General features: G+C 51.0%; 3 protein-coding genes across 7 annotated transcripts; 2 read left to right on the top strand and 1 right to left on the bottom strand.

The window, feature by feature from the left end:
* Positions 1 to 129: 129 nt before the first annotated feature.
* setdb2 (SET domain bifurcated histone lysine methyltransferase 2) lies at positions 130 to 11,736 on the bottom strand. 2 transcript variants are annotated; one of them, XM_035636909.2, is made up of 11 exons: positions 11,604 to 11,736; positions 7,913 to 8,026; positions 2,702 to 2,797; positions 2,457 to 2,614; positions 1,775 to 2,337; positions 1,499 to 1,668; positions 1,166 to 1,419; positions 1,042 to 1,090; positions 726 to 883; positions 541 to 629; positions 130 to 434 (listed from the first exon to the last, which is right to left on the bottom strand). In XM_035636909.2, exons 1-11 carry the CDS (start codon positions 11,659 to 11,661, stop codon positions 248 to 250), a joined length of 1,896 nt encoding a protein of 631 aa, XP_035492802.2. In that variant the 5' UTR covers positions 11,662 to 11,736; the 3' UTR covers positions 130 to 247. The 2 variants fall into 2 exon arrangements, with proteins under 2 accessions (XP_035492802.2, XP_047189178.1); XM_047333222.1 differs by lacking the exon at positions 11,604 to 11,736 and adding an exon at positions 8,471 to 8,908.
* Positions 9,166 to 12,149, top strand: LOC118312381. 4 transcript variants are annotated; one of them, XM_035636945.2, is made up of 9 exons: positions 9,176 to 9,423; positions 10,113 to 10,304; positions 10,396 to 10,518; positions 10,621 to 10,853; positions 10,932 to 11,069; positions 11,147 to 11,334; positions 11,457 to 11,536; positions 11,630 to 11,713; positions 11,811 to 12,149. In XM_035636945.2, the coding sequence occupies exons 1-9, from the start codon at positions 9,369 to 9,371 to the stop codon at positions 11,954 to 11,956; spliced, it is 1,239 nt and encodes a 412-aa protein (XP_035492838.1). In that variant the 5' UTR covers positions 9,176 to 9,368; the 3' UTR covers positions 11,957 to 12,149. The 4 variants fall into 4 exon arrangements, with proteins under 4 accessions (XP_035492813.1, XP_035492818.1, XP_035492838.1 ...); XM_035636920.2 differs by having other exon boundaries at positions 9,166 to 9,423; positions 10,621 to 11,069; XM_035636925.2 differs by having other exon boundaries at positions 9,171 to 9,410; positions 10,621 to 11,069.
* Positions 12,150 to 12,374: 225 nt separating this feature from the next.
* On the top strand, positions 12,375 to 16,602 carry f7l (coagulation factor VII, like). Its single transcript, XM_035636959.2, has 8 exons — positions 12,375 to 12,607; positions 13,354 to 13,517; positions 13,614 to 13,638; positions 13,745 to 13,858; positions 13,947 to 14,087; positions 15,368 to 15,456; positions 15,568 to 15,688; positions 15,770 to 16,602. Exons 1-8 carry the CDS (start codon positions 12,520 to 12,522, stop codon positions 16,315 to 16,317), a joined length of 1,290 nt encoding a protein of 429 aa, XP_035492852.1. The 5' UTR covers positions 12,375 to 12,519; the 3' UTR covers positions 16,318 to 16,602.
* The last annotated feature ends 329 nt before the right edge of the window (positions 16,603 to 16,931 follow it).

Below are 16,931 nucleotides of genomic sequence, written 5' to 3'. Positions count from 1 at the left end.
TAAAAGCTTCAAAGACGAGCAGCTCTGACTTAAAAACATTAGTCCCATTTGTGACAAAGTGAAATACACTGAAAGAAATGAACCTTGTTAAAACACACATCATGACCTTTCAAAATAAAGTAGTCGGAGTATCTATTAAAAAAGTTATTTTATTTTGAAAAATCTCACACAGAATCAACGTGTTGTGACAGAACAATGGAAGAACAAATGTTTGTGTCGTTGATTCGTCAGAACCTGGATCAAGACATCACTGGGCCTCGACTGCTCCTTGACCTTTGACCTCACAGACGTCACACATGTTCTCGTTGACGGCGAATCGACCCCGGCAACCGTCGCTACCGCAGAGACAGGTCACTTCCTGTTTCTGAATCGAGGAGGCCGCACATGCGTGGGCAGAGTAATCCCAGGTGAGCTCGGTGCCGGCCTTCACCGTCCTGCTCGCAGACACAGAACAACATCATCATCATCATCATCATCATCATCATCATCACAATCGACCATGGAGAACAACAATACACAACTGGTCCTCGTCTTTCTCACCTGCTGGTGAAGAAGGCGACGACGGGGAAGGCGTCATCGTGCGAGTCGGTGAAGACGCTCTGGACGAACAGGTTGGGATCACAGCTGTGCTGTGGTCACAGACAGGAAGTCACGTCACACCTCAGCTCTTTCAAAATAAAACAACATCACCTTCGTACAGAAACAAGTGAAGTAAATTTTCTCACGTTGATGAAGCGGCTCACGTTTCCCTCCCTGCTGGCGTCCAGGACACAAACTGACTCTGCCGCCGCCTCTCTCTTCACACCCCTCTTATTCATCACGAAACCGTTCACCCCGACAGATGGCACATTGTCACCTGACGGACGGCGTTCAATCAGCTCACCTTCAGCAAAACAACGAATCAGATCATTGGAATTAAGTTTTCATTTGGAGGAAACTTCATCAGAAGAAAATAATTCAACAGAAAAGAACAAAGTGATGTTCAACATTTCACAATATCACAACGATAAATCCTCCAGGGTGTAAAAGTCGGAGTTGCACCTGAAGGCGACAGCGGCGGCTCGGTTGCCCCCGACAGCGACGTCAGAACCTGACGACAGAAAACAGGAGTGAGTGGTTTTCATTCTGATGATGAAGAGACGTGACGTGTGGTTGAGTCTCTGACCTGCGGTGTGGAGGACGAGGAGGCGGCGGCGTTGGCGTCCAGCGGCCTCTGGATCACCGGGACGTGCAGGGGGGGGGAAGTGGGCGGGGACGTGGGTGGGGGCGGACTCTCCAGCAGGTTGCTCCGCCCCTCCAGGACGGGCGGGGCCAGCCACTCGGTGACGACCTCCACCTCGTCGTCTGACGGGAGGTCGCAGCGCGTCAGCTTCGGCGGCGAAGGCTCGAGCAGCGCCTGGACCCGCTTCAAGATCACACCTGTCAATCACCAGACATCACTTCACACCACCTCCAGTTCTGGTTCTGATGCTCTGACGTGTCGATGCTGTCGTCTCACCTGCGTAGATGCACACAAACGTGCCGCGGTCCAGGTCATCACGGCAACGGACGCCCCAGCCGCGGTCGTCGGTCTGGAAGACCTGGAGCCGAACTCGGATCCCTCTCTGGACCAGACGGTTCTGACAACGAGCCCGGTCGCACCCGCACCACGGACCACACTCATACAGCCTGACACACACACACACACACACACGCACACACACACACACACACAGTCAGCATGTGGACCTCATCATGTGATCATGTGACTGAAAGCTCAGTGACGTGTTCTGACCCGGTGGCGACGGGCTCAGTCAGCCGGTGGTGGCTGTAGCGGCGCCCTCCTCTGGTTGTGGCGACGCAGGCGCAGCGCTGAGCGTCGGTGCAGCCGTCGACGCAGTCGCAGCAGGAGCTGAACAGCGAGGAGCCGCGGCTCAGGAAGCAGCCGTGCGGCCAGCGGTCCCTCCTGTAGCGGAAGTCGGCGGGCCGGGTGCCGCCGTCCCCGGTGCACAGCTCCACCGGCGTGGGCTCCACGCCACGACTCAGGTCCAGCTCCGGACGCCGGGGGCCCGGCGCCACGGGGGGGTCCAGCTGAACAGAGGGGTTGAAGGTGAAGAAGTCGACCTGCAGCACGTCGTAGCTCTCCGTCGCCAACAGGAAACGCATCACGTCGTCGAGTTTATGGAGGCTCTGACCACAAGGAGCTTTGTAGACTACGCCCTCTGAGACCACAGGCTCCGCCCCCCTCAGGGGTGACATAAGCCTCTTAAAGCCGCAGAGCAGCGGAACCTTCAGAGGGTTCTGTCCCCAGAACAGTGGAGAGTACTGAGGCATTCTGGGTAAACTGGACAGGCAGGTCTGAAAGATCCACATACACACGTTGTTTAATAAACTGCTGCTATAGATGTGTATATGTATGTATATATGTATATATATATATATATATATATATATAAAGAGGATCAGTGTATAAGAACCTTGCAGCAGGCGTGTGGTTGGTACTCCAGTGGAGGCAGGAGCTCCTCTCTGACAGCAGGAGGCGCTGTGGAGCTGGACAGCCCATTAGAGGGGGGTGGGGGGGAGCATGAGGAGGAGGTGGGGCTGTGGGGGGGGGGGTCAGCTGGCAGCAGCTCACCTGTGCAGGTAAACAAACACAATGACATCACACACCCTGACGTCCCAGTCGTCACAGCAGAGTTTCAGAATAAAAGCCTGAGTTCACCTGCACCGATGACCACCTGCACCACGGTTGTGTCCTGAGCCGAGTCCGGAGGACACAGGTCCAGAACCTCCAGCAGCTTCAGGGCCTGGACCAGTTCTGTGTCACATCGGGACATGACGCTCAGAGCAGGTTCAGCACAGTGAAGGAGAGAAGGAGTAAAGAAGAGAAGGAGTGAAGATGGGAGACAGTGAAGGAGAGAAGGAGTAAAGGAGGGAGAGAGTGAAGGAGAGAAGGAGAGAAGGAGTAAAGGAGAGAAGGAGTGAAGATGGGAGACAGTGAAGGAGAGAAGGAGAGAAGGAGTAAAGGAGGGAGAGAGTGAAGGAGAGAAGGAGTAAAGGAGGGAGAGAGTGAAGGAGAGAAGGAGTGAAGGAGGTTTGGTTTCAAAGGCCCTTTATTGAGACATTAAACAAACAAATTAAATGATTGTGACCTCAACATTTTGAGGGTAAACAGCAAAAAGGACAAATTTCAAAAATTAACAAATAACTCCCCTCCCTCCCCCACAGAGCACAAAGCTCCCCCAACAGCCCACATCCGGCTGAAGGCCAGCACATCACCCATCATCGCAAAGTAGGTGTGTTCCACCCGCAGTCTGGCTTTCAGTAACCCTTTCAGAAACCATGGGTTCCACACTACCCACGTTCTGGGCCCGGTTCCTTCATGTCAGCCATATGGCCAATTTTGCAGAACCAGATAAAAAGTTTAAAAGAGTGTGCACAGTCTTTTTCTTGGCACAGTATTTTGGGCCAAAAATAAATAACGAAAAGGAAAAAACCCCCCCAAGCCCTTGGAACCACACCTTCAACAAATCAAACACTGGCAACAGGCGAGGACACTGAACAAACAGGTGAACCAATGTCTCAGAGTGTGAACAGAAGATACAGCCCTCCCCTAGCTCCGGATCAAGGTGTGCTCTGTATCTGTTCGTAGCTATCGCCCCATGCACAATCCTCCACTGGAGGTCTGCTGTCCGCTTCTCAACGGGCAGCTTGTACAGGGACCGCCAGCTGCCTTTCGGGGAAATGTCTGGGCCGAAAAACTCAGCCCACCTCGACTCTTCTATCCCTGCCAGAGAGTTCAGGGTCAAGGTCTTTACACAGGCCTGATAGAGGTTCTTCTTCCCTGCCTCCTGAAATGTGACCAGGTGAGGGGTTGTGAAGGACAGCAGCTGGTTTCCCCCCTCCTGCCACTCCCCCACAGCCGGGGTGATGGACAGGGAAGGGAACCTGTACTCACACCCCTCACTCCACTGGTCACACAGGGTGCGGTCTTCAGCCAGTGCTCTCAAGGATGGTGGCAGAGCAGCACAGACTTCCTCCACCACTCTGTGGACCAGCCTGGCAGAGGTGATGTTGCTGGTCTCCCTCAGTCTGTTGACTGACGCCGCCGTCATCCTCATCAGATGGCCTAGTTTGGTACATCCAGCTCCTCTGAGGTTGGCTCGGAGGCTGGCAGACTGCAGCGTCCGGGTCCTGAGGAAGTTGCTGAAGAACAACGGTTCTTCAAACACCCACAGGCCCGGAGTCTCGTTGACGTTGCGTGTAACCTGGAAAATCTGCCATGCCTCCAGCACAGACGAGTAGAACGGCGTCAGCCCAGTCAGGTCCACGTCCCCAAGTTGTAGGAGGAAGAGGTGCTTGTCATAGCCCAAACGTCCAGCTCTCCTCAGCAGCAGTCGGGCTGTGTCGCACCACCTCGGGACACAGTTGAAAAGTAGTTTTTGTGCTGACTGTAATCTAAATGATGCGATCCTTGCCTGGATGTTTATTAGTCCCTGTCCTCCTTCAGCCACAGGCAGGTAGAGGGCAGCTGCTCGGATCCAGTGTTTACCTGACCAGAAAAAGTCCACGATGGATCTCTGAACTTCCTCTATCAGGCCTCTCGGTGGCGTCAGGGCAATAAGTTTGTGCCAAAGGGTCGAGGCAACCAAGTTATTGACCACCAGAGCTCTTCCCCTATAGGACAGCTGGGGTAGCAACCATTTCCATTTAGACAACCGAGCACACACTTTCTCCTTCACTCCCACCCAGTTCTTCTTTTGAAAACCCTCTGAGCCCAAAAACACTCCTAACACTTTCAACCCCTCCTGCCCCCACTCAAGCCCCCCAGGCAGACTAGGCATCACCTGATCCCTCCCCTGTCCTACCCACAAGGCTTCACTTTTGGCCCAGTTGACCCGTGCAGACGACGCTCGTTCATACAACGACAGGGTGTCCTGCACATTCTGAACATCCTGCTGGTTGGAAACCAGGATGTTCACATCGTCTGCGTAGACCGAAAGAGACGGAAAATCCTGGTCGAGTCCGAGTGACCCAGGCACTGTGAGACCACTGAGTCGCTTCCTCAACATACACAGTAGTGGCTCAATAGCGAGACTGTACAGCTGACCTGAGAGAGGACAGCCCTGCCTGATACCTCGCTTTACTGGGATTGGCCGACTCAGCCCTGCCCCCATCTTCACCAAACATTGTGCATCACGGTACAATACACCAACCCAAGCCAGAAACCCATCACCAACACCAAACGCCTTCAGTGCAGAAAACAAATATGAGTGATCAACCCTATCAAAAGCTTTCTCTTGATCTAAAGAAACAATGCCAACACTTAAATTATGATATTTACATAAATCAATTACATCACGCATAAGAAAAATATTGTCCATAATTGTTCTGTCAGGAATGCAATAAGTTTGGTCCGAGTGTACAACTATTTCCAGAATGTTTTTGAGTCTATTTGATAAAGCCCTTGAGAGGAGTTTGTAGTCTGTGTAGAGGAGAGTGAAGGAGGGAGAGAAGGAGAGAAGGAGAGAGGGAGAGAGAGTGAAGGAGGGAGAGAGTGAAGGAGGGAGAGAAGGAGAGGGAGAGAGAGTGCAGGAGGGAGAGAATGAGAGAAGGAGAGAGGGAGAGAGAGTGAAGGAGGGAGAGAGTGAAGGAGGGAGAGAGTGAAGGAGGTAGAGAAGGAGAGGGAGAGAGAGTGAAGGAGGGAGAGAGTGAAGGAGAGAAGGAGTGAAGGAGGGAGAGAGTGAAGGAGGGAGAGAAGGAGAGAGGGAGAGAGAGTGAAGGAGGGAGAGAGGGAGAGAAGGAGAGAGAGTGAAGGAGGGAGAGAGTGAAGGAGAGAAGGAGTGAAGGAGGGAGAGAGTGAAGGAGGGAGAGAAGGAGAGAGGGAGAGAGAGTGAAGGAGGGAGAGAGGGAGAGAAGGAGAGAGGGAGAGAGAGTGAAGGAGGGAGAGAAGGAGAGAAGGAGAGAGGGAGAGAGAGTGAAGGAGGGAGAGAAGGAGAGAGGGAGAGAAGGAGAGAGGGAGAGAGGGAGAGAAGGAGAGAAGGAGAGAGGGAGAGAGAGTGAAGGAGGGAGAGAGTGAGGAGAGAAGGAGAGGGAGAGAGGGAGAGAAGGAGAGAAGGAGAGAGGGAGAGAGAGTGAAGGAGGGAGAGAAGGAGAGAGGGAGAGAAGGAGAGAGGGAGAGAGGGAGAGAAGGAGAGAGGGAGAGAGAGTGAAGGAGGGAGAGAAGGAGAGAGGGAGAGAAGGAGAGAGGGAGAGAGGGAGAGAAGGAGAGAAGGAGAGAGGGAGAGAGAGTGAAGGAGGGAGAGAGTGAAGGAGGGAGAGAGTGAAGGAGGTAGAGAAGGAGAGAAGGAAAGGGAGAGAGAGTGAAGGAGGGAGAGAAGGAGAGAGGGAGAGAGAGTGAAGGAGGGAGAGAGTGAAGGAGAGAAGGAGTGAAGGAGGGAGAGAAGGAGAGAGGGAGAGAGAGTGAAGGAGGGAGAGAAGGAGAGAGGGAGAGAGAGTGAAGGAGGGAGAGAGTGAAGGAGGGAGAGAAGGAGAGAGGGAGAGAGAGTGAAGGAGGGAGAGAGTGAAGGAGAGAAGGAGTGAAGGAGGGAGAGAAGGAGAGAGGGAGAGAGAGTGAAGGAGGGAGAGAAGGAGAGAGGGAGAGAGAGTGAAGGAGGGAGAGAGTGAAGGAGAGAAGGAGTGAAGGAGGGAGAGAGTGAAGGAGGGAGAGAAGGAGAGAGGGAGAGAGAGTGAAGGAGGGAGAGAGGGAGAGAAGGAGAGAGGGAGAGAGAGTGAAGGAGGGAGAGAAGGAGAGAAGGAGAGAGGGAGAGAGAGTGAAGGAGGGAGAGAAGGAGAGAGGGAGAGAAGGAGAGAGGGAGAGAGGGAGAGAAGGAGAGAAGGAGAGAGGGAGAGAGAGTGAAGGAGGGAGAGAGTGAGGAGAGAAGGAGAGGGAGAGAGGGAGAGAAGGAGAGAAGGAGAGAGGGAGAGAGAGTGAAGGAGGGAGAGAAGGAGAGAGGGAGAGAGAGTGAAGGAGGGAGAGAGTGAAGGAGGGAGAGAAGGAGAGAGGGAGAGAGAGTGAAGGAGGGAGAGAGTGAAGGAGGGAGAGAAGGAGAGAGGGAGAGAGAGTGAAGGAGGGAGAGAGTGAAGGAGGGAGAGAAGGAGAGAGGGAGAGAGAGTGAAGGAGGGAGAGAAGGAGAGAGGGAGAGAGAGTGAAGGAGGGAGAGAAGGAGAGAGGGAGAGAGAGTGAAGGAGGGAGAGAGAGTGAAGGAGGGAGAGAAGGAGAGAGGGAGAGAGAGTGAAGGAGGGAGAGAAGGAGAGAGGGAGAGAGAGTGAAGGAGGGAGAGAGTGAAGGAGGGAGAGAAGGAGAGAAGGAGTGAAGGAGGGAGAGAGTGAAGGAGGGAGAGAAGGAGAGAGGGAGAGAGAGTGAAGGAGGGAGAGAGTGAAGGAGGGAGAGAAGGAGAGAAGGAGAGAGGGAGAGAGAAAGAGTGAAGGAGGGAGAGAAGGAGAGAAGGAGAGAGAGTGAAGGAGGGAGAGAAGGAGAGAAGGAGAGAGGGAGAGAGAAAGAGTGAAGGAGGGAGAGAAGGAGAGAGGGAGGGAGAGAGAGTGAAAGAGTGAAGGAGGGAGAGAGGGAGAGAAGGAGAGAGGGAGGGAGAGAGAGTGAAAGAGTGAAGGAGGGAGAGAGGGAGAGAAGGAGAGAGGGAGGGAGGGAAAGAGTGAAAGAGTGAAGGAGGGAGAGAAGGAGAGAGGGAGAGAGGGAGGGAGGGAGAGAAGGAGAGAGGGAGAGAGGGAGGGAGGGAGAGAGTGAAGGAGGGAGAGAAGGAGAGAGGGAGAGAAGGAGAGAGAGTGAAGGAGGGAGAGAGGGAGGGAGGGAGAGAGTGAAGGAGGGAGAGAAGGAGAGAGGGAGAGAGGGAGGGAGGGAGAGAGGGAGAGAAGGAGAGAGAGAGAGAGGTCTGACCTCTGTCCGAGGCCGTGTTGTCCTTCAGGACTCTCTTCAGGTGGTCCAGGTACACCACGACCCTTCTGAAGACCTGGTCCACGTCCTCCTCGGACCAGAAGGTCTGGGCCCGCTCTGAGGAACACACACACCTTGTGCTTGTTACACCTCCACCACAGAGCTGAGGGTTGGACTCTCACCTGTCTGTATGCGTACACTAATCAACAACTATTTCATAATCCATCAATCAGTTCTCAGAGTTTATATGAGGAAAAGCTTCTTAAATATGAACATGTTCACGTTCCTTTGCTCCTCTGTGACAGTGAACTGAAGATCTGGACAGAACATCATGTTGAGGTTTGAGAAACACCATCGATATTTAAATAACTGAAGATTAATGGAGACAATGATCAACAGAGTAATTGATGATGAAGATAATCGATTAGTTGCAGCTGTAGTCTGGACCAATGACATCTGGACTCCATCGACACAGACCAGCTGGTCCACATCAGACCAGGTCGATCCGGATCAGACCAGGTTCTGATGTGGATCAGACCAACGCAGATCGTCTCTCCTCACCAACATCCTGATCGTCCAACTCTTCTTCTTCTTCCTCCATCACGTCACGTTAGCCTGTTAGCACTCTGCTAGCTTAGCACGCGCGCTAACAACAAGTGAGCTGGAACAAACAGCGAGTTCACGCGCAGACCCGTTCACCAGCCGCTCGCGACACCAACTAACTGAACTGACGAACTTATTATTATTATTATTATTAGAACGAGATTTCACTTCGTGTCGGTCTGAACCGGAGCTTCAAGCTAGCTGCTGAAGCTAAAGGCTAATTTGCGAAACATATACACAGCAGAATAATTTATAATTATTTTAACATCTTATAGAAAATTAAACGTTTGTTAAGTTTCATACGTTAAGTTAAATACGAACTAACGTGGAAGTGACGTCGCTCAGTCCAAGCAGCAGAAAACTGATTTAAGCTTTCGCGGTGACTTGGTCCCTTACGGCCACCGTAGTGTTTAATGGGACACGGCTGCTCTATATCTTGTCTTGCAGGCATCATTTATTTATTTTTACTATAAAAATAAGTATTACATTAATAAACCAATCTATAAATGAAAAAACACAGAAATATCGCAATAGTTTAAACACTTTTCCTCTTTTTTAAATACATGAAATCCACTGGTCAAAACCTGCCTGCGAGTCCGAGCTCAGGGGGAATTTTCTATATATTTTTACTTTTGAATTGACCTACGACGACCACCGTACCCGCTTTGAAATGTCAAAACATAAACACATGTATAATTTATATTACCGCGTGGAAAATACAGACGTGAATTAATAAAATCAACATCTACAGACTTTCACCGGATGTCACTGTGTTTTAGTGTGAAGGTGTTCACGGTCACTTCCGGTAGTTTTGTAACGATGAACTTGTGAACTTATGTAACCGTGAATTATTGTGATGATGAACCGAGCTGCTGCGGATCAACCGGATCCACGACAGGTGAGTCCGTCAGGTAATCATCAATAACACCGACCATGTGGTTCTGGTGGCGTGTGCGTGTGTGTGTGTGTGTGTCCAGGTGAAGACATCAGACAGAAACTTCAACAATGAGTTTTTTTATTGAGTTTCTTTATGAAGCACTCGATATAAATATTGTTTCTATTTACACTAAATGTAAAACTGATAGAAGACAGATTATGATCAAGTTACTGATCCACTGTTCTGCAGCATTCAAAACAAATACATTTGGTTGTAATTCTTCCTCGTCGCCACTAGACGTCACTAGATCATCAACACATATGCTCTGATATAATAATAATAATAATACATTTCTGTTGGATATATTCTCTTCGATTAGATGATGACGACGTCATATTGATGAACACGTCATCAAAGTCAGCAGAAAAAGAGACTGAAACAATCAGACAGTTAAAAAGTAACAAACTTTTTCACTTTCCTGCAGCATTTATAGATGCAATGATTTGGTTGTAATTCCTCCTCCTAGCCACCAGATATCACTAGATCATGAAGACATAATAATTTAGGTGTTTTTAGTGGCAGCCATTTTGATTCCCAAGTAAAAGTTTGTCATGAACCGACATGTACAGGTCCTCAAACGTCTCACTTCAGTTTGAGGCCTCAGGAAGTCGTCGCTTCCTTTTCATTGGTCCGTTGTTGTTCGTCGTCCCTCCTCCTCCTCAGGCGACATGTCTGCAGTCCGGCGAGCAGTGAGTGAGGCCTTGTGGGCCATGTGTGCGGCTGACTCCGCCTCCATGCCGGTCCACTGGTACTACGATGTCCAGGACATCCGGAGGGACTTCGGAGGCTGGATCACAGGACTGAAGGGTCCCGGAGACAAACACCCGTCGAGCATCCTTAGTCTGTCCAACACCGGTACGACCTCACACGGTTCCTCACACGGTTCCTCACATCCTCACTCTGAGCTCACCGTTGAGTCAACGTGTGTTCTTTCGTTGTTTTGCAGCCGGTAGCGGTCGCAGCGCCTGGGCGTCCGGAGCCAAGCGGCCCGATGTGGTCGGTCACATCATCCTCCATCACAAACTGGACCTGTGGAAGTCGTCCAGAGGCTCGGTCCACTATCACCAAGGTAACGCCGGTCTGCGCCCCCGGCCAGCGCCCGGCCAGCGCCGAGCTCGTGGGGAGTTCCTGGGTGTAGTGATTTGAAGGGATTTGTCCTTGTGCCCTCCAGGTCTTCAGGCCGGTGACAACACACTGAACACCGTCTGTTCCCTCCGAGCCGCTCGCTCGCTGGTCGCCGGCGGTTTCACCGACGTGTCTCGGCCGGACGCTCGAGCCGCCGTGATGTCGGACTACGTCCGGTTCATGACCACGCCTGGCAGCCACAATGACACCTACGCCGAGTCCTTCCACCGCTCGTTCTTTGCCGACTGGCAGGACAGCAGACCGACTTCGCCCCGTCAGGTAAAACAAGCGCTCCTCGTCACGCCTGGTGTCAACGCCACTCGACCTCTGGGTCACCGGGTTCTCTCTGTTCCACAGGTTCTGTTGTTTGCAGAAAAACGCTCCAAACTAAAGTTAAGTTCTTCGTTCCCCGACGGCCAACTGGACGCCATCGGCTGCCTTCCCATGATCCTCCCCTTCATCCTGCTGTCGGCCTCGGCCAATGAGGAGCAGGCTGTGAGTTTTTGCCTTTGATGTAAAAGACTCGGTCCGGTCGTCGTCGCAGAGATAAAAACCTCCACGTCTGTCCTTAGGTCTCCGCCGCCGTGGAGTTCGTGAAGCTCACGCATCCTCACCCCAAGGTGCCCGAGTACGTGTCCATCTACGGCCGGGCGCTGCACGCCACGCTGGGGGGCGCCTGCGTCCGTCAGCAGGCCGAACATGCCCTGAGGAGCCTGGACGCCTGGGACACCTGCCAGAGTTACAGCCGCAAGGCAGCCAGGTCGGACACTGGCCAACGTCAACTGAATTTCACGATAAGACTATAAGTGATAGTTTTCGGCGCCACAGTTTGACTGTTGGAAAAAGTATTAAAGTTCAAATATTTTTATATCTGTGTTGTAGGTTTCCTGTGTCGTCTGAGGAACGACTGAAGGTTCATCAGAGCGCCGTCAACTACCTCGGCCTGGCCTGCTACACCAAAGGTCAGAGAGAACCCCAAAGGAAGTCCGTACATCTTGATCTATAATGATTTTATTGTGAAAGTCTCACCTGTGTGGACCCGTGTGGCCCGACAGGTGCTCTGTCCAGCTTGTTCTACCTGGCCCATGAGTTCCACGACGACGTCAGAGGAGGAATCCTGACAAACACCAACTGTGGAGGTTCGTACACGAGCCCTTTCAAAGTAAAAGTTTCAGCTTACCAACAGCAGATACAGCTGATACTTCCTGTGTGTCGTTCTCGTGTGTCCCCCTCCAGGTGAGAACTGTAACCGCGGGGCGGCGCTCGGCGCCCTGCTGGGGGCCGGGGGGGCGTACACGGGCGCCGTCGTCCCTCAGGAGTGGAAGGACGAGCTGAGAGACGCCCGGGACCTCATCCCGGACGTCCTGAAGGAGCTGGAGTGAGAGCAGGCGCCGCCCCCGGAGGAGCGGAGGGCAACTGTCTTCCTGTTTACAATAACATATCACATTCTTCATTAAAATTCTTTTTGTTTTATGTAAGTGCATGATCGAAACTGTGAAATGTAATTATGGTTTTCTACTCTTCGATTTTTATTTTTGTTCCTATGAAAAATAAAAGATTTTTTTTGAACTGAAAGTTTTATTTCCTCGACATGTTTTTCATCCAACTTCATGAAGTTGAAACAAATGGCCGACATGGATCAGCAGTAATATTTTGTTGCTGTGTGAAGTAGTCATGTAGCAAACAGACGTTTTGGCTCAATCACTGGGATTTGGCCCAAACTTTGACAAAAACTGATTCTGAGCTCTGATTGGTGCATCAACGGTTCCCGCCCACTTCCAAGCAGAAACTGATTCTCGAGGGAACAGATGAAAAGCGATTGAGTGACAGAAAACGAGGACGACGATGATGATGATGAAGAAGAAGCACTCGGCTGGTGTCCAGGACGTCAGAGGACGTTTGTGTGTTTTCACAGTTTCTGACCTTTGATCAGTTCAGAACAAACATGGCGTCTGTCAACGGAGAAACCAGGCGACTCGTCATCCTACAGCTCCTCATCGCCTCTATCCCAGCATGCACTGGGCTTCCTGAAGGTCAGTCTTGGTTCCTTCGTCTTCGTCTTCGTCTTCTTCTCGTCACGTTCGTCTTTGTTCAGTTACATTTTAAAAGAACTGGTCCACAGTCGTCCACTTCTCAATCCGAGGATCAGTCGGTCACTGAGCTGGTGCTAAAGTGACGTTAGCATTTCCTCTTGATTCAACTGAAGCTGAACGTCGTAGCATTAGGAGGATCGTTAGGCGAGCGTGAATATGAAACAGCGACAGACGTTGTGAATCTCTGAGGTTCTTGTTCAAAACATCTGATGTCAACTCGTTTGGGAAATCAGGCGACTTTTGTTCACGGAAGTAAACATTGGAACAACTAGTTAGCTAACAACCACATGGAATGATCACGCTAACATGTTTAACTTTAAGTTACAAGGTGTAATATTCAGAAGAACTTATTCAAAGAAATTAAACAGATGTTGTCCAGAACTCTGTTCATATAAGAGTTAAATATAGTTCCATGAGGTGGACCGACCTCCGTGTGAGTCTAAATGTTTCTACGTCGTGTTGAATAGAGTTGTTGAACTAAACACTCCAGAAAACGTCGCGTTCAAATTGAATTTTCAGACGCTGACGGAAACAGGAAATCGCTCAGTTGGTTGAAGTTCAACACTTTACCACCAGATGGCGCCAGGACATTACAAACATGACACACTGGGGCTTTAAGCGTTCTGCACCTTCTCTCTCTTCAGTCCCTCTCGTGGCCACTTGTCCTGTGTCCTTGTGTAAAACAGGATTGTTCGTGAGCAAACCAGAGGCCAGCGTCTTCCTGCATCGCAATCGCCGGGCGAACTTCCTGCTGGAAGAGTTGAAACAAGGAAATCTGGAGCGGGAATGTCTGGAGGAGAAATGTTCCTACGAGGAGGCCAAGGAGATCTTCTCCCTGCCGCAGCAGCTGGTCAGTGTGAAGAAGGATGTCGTCCATCTTTGTTTTACGGCCTATGATCCAGCTCTGTGATGGTTCATCATCATTAATCTCTTCCTCTCTTCACAGGAAAACTTCTGGAGGACGTACACAGGTTCTGCAACTCCACAACGCTTTCTGGTTTTAAACATTCATTTCAAAACTTGGTCTTCGGTCCGTCCTGGTGGTAAAATGTTTCCTTTGCGACTTGTCGTCCGTAGCGGTAGATCGCTGCCTCTCGTCTCCCTGTAAGAACGGAGCGACCTGCACTCGCCACGTCGACTCCTACGTCTGCAAATGTCCGCCTCGTTACCACGGATACAACTGCGACAAAGGTAGGAGAGTCCTTCGTGAGCTGAAACATCTCTGTGAAAGTTCACGACCGTTTGATCCGACGTGGTTTTCGTCCGCGTGTCTTCGCAGTTCGTTCTACGCCCAGCACCTGTCGCCATGGAAACGGAGGATGCGAACATTTCTGCAGAGAAATTCCGGATCGTTCTCACATCTGCTTCTGTGCTCATGGATACAGACTGGATCGGGACAACAGCACCTGCCTGCCTCAAGGTCTGACGTCGTAGTGACGTCGTAGTGATGTCGTAGTGTTGTCGTAGAGACGTGGTAGAGACGTGGTAGTGACGTGGTAGTGTCGTCGTAGAGACGTCGTAGTGACGTCGTAGTGTCGTCGTAGTGTCGTCGTAGAGACGTGGTAGTGACGTGGTAGTTTCGTCGTAGAGACGTCGTAGTGATGTCGTAGTGTCGTCGTAGAGACGTCGTAGTGTCTTAGTAGTGACGTCGTAGTGTCGCCGTAGAGACGTCGTAGAGACATCGTAGTGTCGTCGTAGAGACGTCGTAGTGTCTTAGTAGTGACGTGGTAGTGACGTGGTAGTGTCGTCGTAGAGACGTCGTAGTGATGTCGTAGTGTCGTCGTAGAGACGTCGTAGTGTCTTAGTAGTGACGTCGTAGTGTCGCCGTAGAGACGCCGTAGAGACGTCGTAGTGTCGTCGTAGTGTCGTCGTAGTGTCGTCGTAGAGACGTCGTAGAGACGTCGTAGAGACGTCATAGTGATCGCAGTGACGTCGTAGTGTCGTCGTAGTGTCGTTGTAGAGACGTCGTAGTGTCGTCGTAGAGACGTCGTAGTGACGTCGTAGTGTCGTCGTAGTGTCGTTGTAGAGACGTCGTAGTGTCGTCGTAGAGACGTCGTAGTGACATCGTAGTGTCGTCGTAGAGACGTCGTAGTGACGTCGTAGTGTCGTCGTAGTGTCGTCGTAGAGACGTCGTTGTGACGTCGTAGTGTCGTCGTAGAGATGTCGTTGTGACGTCGTAGTGTCGTCGTAGAGACGCCGTACAGACGTTAAAAACAATCACATAGATTATTTTCACATAAACCCAGAAAAAAATGTCTTCTGTTCCGTGATTTTGATTTAACCATGGCAACCACCCAGAGAACCACTGCGAAAACAACAACAACAACTGCTTAGCAACCACCGGACATGCACTAGAAAACACGTTTAATGCCATAGCAACAAGACAGCAACTTATTATTGACGACCACATGTACCACCAACTAATACCGTAGCAACCAAATTATGGTTACCTAGCAACAACCCAGAACCTTAATTTTCAACTTAACGACCACCTGGAGATCAATGAGAATCCACCAGAAACACAGCAACCAATCTGAAAACCCTTTATACCAACTACTTACTCCCCAGCAACCGCTTAGCAACCAAACTGAAAACCTTACGACCAGAAAGGACTGCGTGAATTAAAGAAATCACCTGAAAACGTTATCAACCAGGCAACAACAGGAAGGTGTTGACATGTTTCTGGTCTCTCTGGTCCAGATGACGTCCCCTGTGGAAGACCACTCATACACTTTGCCCCCAGGGTCGTTAACGGGAAGATCTGCCCCAAGGGACACTGTCCATGGCAGGTAGGTCCTATGACCCACAACATTAACTGATGGGATGCTTCCGGTCCGGCCCAGTTCAGGCTGTAGTGATGAACCGACGATGAAGTGATGACGATGACTCTTTGTGTCCAGGCTCTGTTGACGGAACACAACGTTTACACCTGTGGAGCCATCGTGGTGTCGGACCAGTGGGTTTTAACTGCAGCTCACTGCGTCTGGAGAAAACCTGCTGCCATCTTCCACGTCACCGTGGGTACGAGGATACATTAACACATGTTTCTTGATATGTGAGGATGTTTATACAACACCTGATGAATCTGATTCCTCTGTGAAGGTGAACATGACCGGATGGAGGAGGAGAAGACCGAGCAGCGGCGGCGTGTTGTCAAAGTTCTGATCCACCGAGGTTACAACGAGTCCAGCTCCGACAGCGACCTGGCCTTGCTGAAGCTGCACCGCCCGGTGAAGCTGGGTCTCCACGTGGTGCCCATTTGCCTTCCCGCCCGGAACAGCACCATCATCAGGACACTGGCAACCGTCCGCCACTCCACCGTGTCGGGTTGGGGCCGCCTGGCGCAGTTCGGCCCCCCCTCCAGGTTCCTCCAGCGGCTGGTGCTGCCGCGGGTTCCTCTGCAGGAGTGTCGCCTCCACACCAGGCTCAACATCACCAAGAACATGGTCTGCGCCGGGCACAGGGCCGGACGGCAGGACGCCTGCGAGGGCGACAGTGGCGGCCCCCTGGTGACGCGCTACAAGAAGACCTGGTTCCTGACGGGCGTGGTGAGCTGGGGGAAGGGCTGCGCCAACGAGAACCAGTACGGCGTCTACACCAGAGTCACCAACTTCCTTGACTGGATCGAGGAGCTGATGTCCACTGGCTGAACCCGGACGGAACTGGAACAGAACTGGAACAGAACCGGAAAAGAACTGGAACAGATTCAGATTGAAACAACTGATCAATCGTTTTAATTGATTCAGATTACTGTTAAACCACAACATTAATGAACCTATAATTTCATACGTATACCTCAGCAATAGAGTGAGGATATAGTTTATACAATAAAATGATATATTTACCTTTCACATGCTGTATAATTTGTACTTCATCTTTGTAAATAATAAAAATGAAAATGAAAATGAAAATAAATATTTGATCCTGTGAAATGAGGATTCTTTTATGAGTTATTATTTAATTTGTTGGAAATTAAGAAAAAGTGGAAATTTACGAGTTGAACATGGTCAAACAACAAAACAAATATTAATTAAGAAATATGTTTTTGAAAGATTGTGTTTGAGAATCTGACCTCTGACCTCTGGACTGACGAGGGATTATTGACGACAGACGTAGTCACACAGGGTCTGTCTATCTCTCCATCTGTCTCTCTGTCTCTCTCTCTGTCTGTCTGTCTGTCTGTCTGTCTCCCCCTGTCTGCCTGTCTGTCTGCCTCTCTCTCTCTGTCTGTCTCTGTCTCTGCCTGTCTGTCCGTCTCTCTGTC

Source organism: Scophthalmus maximus, chromosome 1 (assembly GCF_022379125.1).
Source record: "Scophthalmus maximus strain ysfricsl-2021 chromosome 1, ASM2237912v1, whole genome shotgun sequence".
Lineage (NCBI taxonomy): Eukaryota > Metazoa > Chordata > Actinopteri > Pleuronectiformes > Scophthalmidae > Scophthalmus > Scophthalmus maximus.
This window is presented reverse-complemented; position numbering and strand designations above follow the sequence as displayed.